Source organism: Osmerus eperlanus, chromosome 22, assembly GCF_963692335.1.
Source record: "Osmerus eperlanus chromosome 22, fOsmEpe2.1, whole genome shotgun sequence".
NCBI lineage: Eukaryota > Metazoa > Chordata > Actinopteri > Osmeriformes > Osmeridae > Osmerus > Osmerus eperlanus.
The window spans coordinates 8,404,249-8,410,402 of NC_085039.1; the positions used below are offsets into that span (position 1 = coordinate 8,404,249).

The window sequence follows — 6,154 nt, forward strand, 5'->3', positions numbered from 1 at the left end:
CCTCTTCCCTCATTCAGTCACTATGCTTGAAATGTACACAGACAATACAGTACAGTGGGCTATTACCTGTGAATAGTTGGTAAAGGTTGCGTTCAAAGAAACTAAATTGTTTCTTTAAACACTTTAACTGGTTTGGTTTGACAGAGCTGTCAGCAGTCATGCCAGCCAAACGCACAGACCCAAAATGAGGACCCACACACAAGCACACACAGTTTCAGCTCATGCATGCATACACACACATACACACGCACATACATACACACACACACACCTTGAGCACACACACTCATCAAAGGGATGCTGAAGCAAGTGATCTCCTCTCAGGGAGAAGAAGACAGCCAGTGTCAGTCATCGTTGTCACCCTCTTTATCTCTTCGCCTTTCACTCTCTCCCTCTCCTTTCACTCTCTCCCTCTCCTTTCACTCTCTCCCTCTCCTTTCACTCTCTCCCTCTCCTTTTTTCCTCTTTTCGCTCGTCTCTTTGAATTCCCCCGAACTTTGCTCTGTCTATGCAATCATCTTTCTCTCTCTTTTTATCTTCACTCTACTCTCTCTTGCTATCTCTCACATTTTCTCCCACATTCTCTCTCTCTCTCTCTCTCTCTCTCTCTCTCTCTCTCTCTCTCTCTCTCTCTCTCTCTCTCTCTCTCTCTCTCTCTCTCTCCCTCTTTGACAGCCAGCAGGAACAGGTCAGGCACATCTATTAGATGAACCATTTGATCTCCTCCAAGTATTCCTGTGTTTTATCTTTCGATATCAAACGCTGTCAGTGCCGATCGGGAGCCACACAGCACAACTTTTAAGTTTGTCTTCCTGTGGTGCCTCTGTGTCTAAAAGGTTGCTCTTCACTTCTGTGGCTGATGGTCACTAGGTCAGCTGCGATAAATGTCGTCGTTGGAAGTGGAGGTTAACAACCCGAAAAGGGAGTTTATTAGTTACGGGGGTTCGATTATGGAAATGTGCAAAGAAACCCTCTCATGAAAGAATCATAGTGAAAGAGGTGTGTGTGTCTGAAAATGTGCATGCGTCCATTTCAATAATGTAGAAGCTTGCATAAGTTGTGTCGAGGGTTTCAGCTGAATAATGAATCCTTGTCGTAGCCCTCTTTAAAGTACCGTCGAACATGCATGGTTCCTTTTCCGTCTTGTTAAAAGCTACTCACACATCACTAACATCCCAATGATGTGAATGCTCAGTCACTTGGCAAATGTTGAACCACACCCATTTTCACTGTACACCACTAATGGTACGTTTGGGCCTCCATTTTGAGTCCATCAGCGTTGCCAGGTTTGACTTCATTTACTCGTGTAAACCAACGGGGCCTGACAGCATGCTACAATCCGTACACAGTGTTGGTTCAGGTGTGTTTGTTTCGATCTCCCTGTAAGAGGTGGGCTTGATTGAACAGGATGTCTTCTCGTTCAACGCCCCGGCAAACTCAAAGCAAAACATCTCATACAGTGTACCCTTGAGTTGCCTTGATTTGAGGGTTGATGATCCCTGTTGGAGTGTCGAGTGGGACGGGATGAGAAACGCTGACTCAGCCATGCTCCTGTCAGCGACAAGACGAGAACCGAATGAGCTAGAGACAACACGTTAAAACCGACTGCTTTCCACAGTCCACGCACTACAGCGTACGTTCATCAGTTGACACTGACAGCTCACATCCTCCGGATGAAATAGAAGAGAAGGGCATCGTTTTTTATTAATCTCCTCTTGGAATTTCCGATATGGTAGTGCATGTAGTGAAAGGGCTGCAAGAACGTTCTTCGAGATTATAGAACTATGTTGTATAAGACAAAGCTACGTGCACAGCACATTGCACAGAATTGAATTGCATCATCAAGGCAAACTATATTTAATATTTTGTGTTCTCTGTGAGTAATTACCCGCCTGCTGTGCCGTTGCAACTTTGTAACTGTTGAATCATCCATGTTGCCAGTCAGGAACCGCAGACACAACCTTGGCGTCTTGCCCAGATTGGCTGCAAATCTACAATGGTTTACGGGTCATGACCTCCATAAAGTCCATGTAGGCCCAATGTTGACCCCCTTGCCTTGCTTTTTTATCCACGCCTTCTGTCGTTTCTGGGCTGTAGCTATGACTAACTCTCTCTCCCAGGCCTGGGCTGTCTCCTCTCCTCTGGTTCTCTGCCTGCCTCGTAGGCATGGCTTGGGTATTAGCATTCAGAGCTAACACACAGAACATCACGACTCTGGCTCTCAAGCCGATCGCAAAGTATGCGTTTCGCCTTTGACGTCCCTAGGTGGTCAAATGATAGCATCCAGCACTAACAGGCAGGCCTATTTTCCAATCCACAAATCACGCAAGAAACACCCGAAATGTTTTGTAGAGCCTGAAAAAATACAGCACCCATTCTTAAGTATTCTCTTCCCATGTACATGTTTACCCTTAACGTGTAGGCCTAGCTGTTTTGGTGCACTACAGTGTTCCCAGATGCTAGCAAAATGTTAGCATATCAGCGACAAATAGTATCCTGCCACCGTCAGCATCCTCCTACTGTACGCTCCCAGACATGCATATTGCATGAGTCTGTAACCTACATCTTGTGTGCGTCTGTCAGGGAGCTCCTGTGATCATCAAGGTTGAGTTGCTAAGCTGCGCAGGTCAGTATCGAAGGCCGGTATAGGCTGTACTGATGACCTGGACCGTCACTGTGCGGACAGTGATTAAGGGTGGGCGAAATGACTGGAGGTTCAGGAAATGATTGCAGTGGTTGGTGGGAGCAGTTTGACCTTTCCTACAGCCAGTTTGCCCCCCTGATTTGATTGACAGCCGTGTATGAATGCAGAATTGCACCAGATTGTGATTCATGTATCAGAGAATCGTCGAGAATAATGTGCTGGAATTATGCCACTTAAATGTCTTCCGAGGGGACTGCTACACAAATGAAACTGAATACAATTTGGTAACCCATGACTGGTTTCTATCCTTGGGCTCTGTGCCTCCACCCTCTGTCTCTCCTCGCCTGGTGTACAGATCCTGATAGGTGAGGTGACCATATTCTTTGTGAAGTCCGAGGGGGCTCAAGAGAAGACCATTGTGACGGCAGACTGCTGCTACTTTAACCCCCTCCTCCGCAGAATAGTCCGCTTCCTAGGTAAGGGTGCACCTTTTCTACCCTCTTACTCTTTCCTCCTTTTTTATGCTGTGTGTGTGTTTTGATTTCCTTTCTTACCCCTCGTTCTTTTTTTTCCTATTCTATCTGTTTTCAGCAGATCTGTACTTTTCCTGGAGTTTTCAATGTCATTCCTCTTATACTTCTTCCTCCCCCTCCTCTCCTATCTCCTCTCCTATCTCCTTTCCTTTTCCTCTCCTCATCTTCTCTTTTGTTCTCTTCGCCTCTCTCAGGTGTCTACTCCTTTGGCCTCTTCACGACCACCATTTTTGCAAACGCCGGCCAGGTGGTGACAGGAAACCAGACGCCTCACTTCCTGTCCGCCTGCCGGCCCAACTACACGGCGCTGGGGTGTCAGTCCACCATGCAGTACATCACGGAGCGTCGCGCCTGCACAGGAAACCCCTACCTGATTGTGTCCGCCCGCAAATCCTTCCCCTCAAAAGACGCTGCTCTTAGCCTCTACTCAGCTGTCTACACTGTGGTAGGAACTAACTTACAAAGGGGGAAGGGATTGAATGTGACACAGTGTAATTAGGGAGTGATTGCAGATGGGTTTGGGGGTTTGTTGTGTGTGTGTTTTCTGCTCTTATTTATATTTGTGAGCATTCTTGTGCATTCATGTTTGTATGTACTGTACGTGCATGTGTGTTCCAGATGTACGTGACGCTGGTGTTCCGAACTAAGGGGACACGTTTGACCAAGCCGACCTTGTGTCTGACCCTGCTGTCGCTGGCCGTGCTGGTGGGCGTGGTCAGAGTGACGGAGCACAGGAATCACTGGGCCGACGTCCTGGCTGGATACCTGACCGGAGGAGCCATCGCCACCTTCCTGGTGAGGGGAGATGGGGCAATTGTAGTCCTTGGGTATTGTAGTTCTGTGGTCCTATATTTACGGCGTGCTTGTGGTATGATGAAATCAGACAGTCAAGGTCAAAGTGATGGGTAAATAACTTTCAGTTTAGCAGACGCTTTTATCCAAAGCGAATTACACATTTTGCATATAGTAAGTTCAGCAGATAATCATGGACTAGAAAGTCATAGAAGGCAAATGAATATAAAACACTGAATGCTGCTGTGTGGTGTTTTTTTCCTTATTTCTTCCAACACAATCTGTCTTTTTTTCATTATGTTCTCTCTCTCTCTCTCCCCTCTCTCTCTCTCGCCCTCAGGTGACATGTGTGATCAACAACTTCCAGCAGACCCAGATGGCACTGCCCCCCTTGCCCCCCCAGCCACCTGTGCCCCCCCTGGGTATGCCCCTGGTCACCTTGCCCCGCGTGGAGGGTCCACTCGAAAAGTTAAGTGGCACCCAGGTAAGGGGTGGGGAGAGGTTGTGTGAGATTGACGGGAACAGCTGCTTTTTCTAGAACTTTGTTTTCTCTGGTCTTGGTTGTGTGTGTGAGAGAGAACGAGAGAGAACGAGAGCTCTATCGTTTTTCCTGATTTACTATTCTTTCTTTTCTCGCTCTGCTTGGTCCAATTCTCTTTTCGTCTCTCTCAGAGTTTCCAATCTTTTCTCTCACTCACTCCCCCTCCGTCTTGCTCTCTACTTCTTCGACTTTCCCCCTCTTTCTTTCTTCAATCTAAAATAGCCCCTTATTATTCCTGTTATTCTGAGACTTCTCCTATTCCTTTTTCGTTCTTCTTCTTTATTAACTCTTCCCTGTCCGTCTTCATTTCCTCCTCACTAACTCTTCCATCCCTCCCTTGTCTCCCTCAGGTTCCCGGACTACCGTACTCTGAGATCACATGACCATCAGCCATACCAGTGCCCCGCCCCTCCCGATGTGCTCCTCCCCTCGCGGCGCTGCATCACCAGCGCAGTCTAGACCTGCCCTCCGAGCGCCCCGCCCCCTGCCCCGCCCACCCCGAGGGACGGCCCCCTCTCCGACGAGCATTCTCCACCCAGGTGTAGCTCCCCCAGCGGTCGACCCCGAGCAGCAGCGTCGCCACGGAGACACCCGGAGACACTCAGTTCCTGTTTGAGAGCCAATCGGAGACGGAGCCCCGCCCCCCAACTGCTTCTGTCCTGTTCTCTGTTTTGTCATTTTTATTCACAACAACACAGCAAATGACTCACTAAGGCAAAGACTTTGAGAGCTGTGTAAGCAATACTTTTCCTTGCGTTTTTGTCTTTGTCTACTCTCACTTTCTTTTCTTATTGAGATGAGTCAACAGTGATTTAAAGACAATGATCAAATGAGACACTTGGTCAACGATGATTAATTGCTTGGAGGACCTGTTTGTGTAACTCAGGAAAAAAAACGAAGACAAAATAATACAAACACAGACTACCCGAGTGGAAGCACCTTTGTAAATGTTGGATGCGTATTAGCGTGCGTTGTGTATTACTGTGCTATAGAGATTTTTTATTTTGTTGTTTTCTTTGTATTGGTGCAAAAGAGGACAATTCCCCACCTTCACATTATTGCTGTCATGGGCCGCTCCCATTACTTTCTAAGGAACCCTTTGTTTTGTGATTATTGGGGAAAGGACACCAATTCCCTGACTCTGAGGTGAGACTGAAATTACACAAGGTCAAAAGTCAAGTGATCTTTTGAAGTTTTCACCATGGTATAATTTGGTGAAACATACAGTATATTCAACCTTCTGTGATCTTTTTTAGATCATTTTGAGAACATCTTTTGGTCAAGTTCATGATTTTTTTTAAATGTAGGCCTAAATGTGTGGCTCTTTATATCCGGACACTTGTGTTTTGGTGATGTTTGTCAGTGTGGCCAACCATACTTGTTCTTTCACTTGTTATGGCAGTTGTGCTGGTGTTCTGTTTGCACTAAAGTCTCCCTCCTCCCCACACTTCTCCTCCCTGTGCCCCTACCCTGCCTTCTCCTCCTCCCCCTCTTTCCCATTGGCTGATATTAAACTGTGCTCCTCTTTTCTGTGCTGTGCTACTTTCTCTCCACTCCTTCCTTTAGGTTCATCCTTCCACCATCCTCCCATCTCTCCCTTCATCGCCTTCCTTTCATCCTCTCATTCATCCTCCCATTCACTCC

At 47.1% G+C, this 6,154-nt stretch overlaps 1 protein-coding gene across 3 annotated transcripts in view; it reads left to right on the forward strand.

Annotated features, from left to right (window-relative positions):
- The window catches only part of plppr2b (phospholipid phosphatase related 2b), a 21,949-nt gene extending 16,303 nt beyond the window's left edge, over window positions 1–5,646 (forward strand). For 2 of the 3 annotated variants that reach the window (XM_062448412.1, XM_062448414.1), the window contains 5 exons: window positions 3,000–3,120; window positions 3,372–3,622; window positions 3,796–3,972; window positions 4,310–4,437; window positions 4,861–5,646. In XM_062448412.1, the coding sequence (XP_062304396.1) occupies window positions 3,000–3,120; window positions 3,372–3,622; window positions 3,796–3,972; window positions 4,310–4,437; window positions 4,861–4,969 (786 nt within the window). In that variant the 3' untranslated portion in view covers window positions 4,970–5,646. Of the gene's footprint in view, window positions 1–2,999; window positions 3,121–3,371; window positions 3,623–3,795; window positions 3,973–4,309; window positions 4,454–4,860 lie in introns of all 3 variants that reach the window. The other variant, XM_062448413.1, reaches the window with a different exon arrangement.
- Window positions 5,647–6,154: the final 508 nt, after the last annotated feature.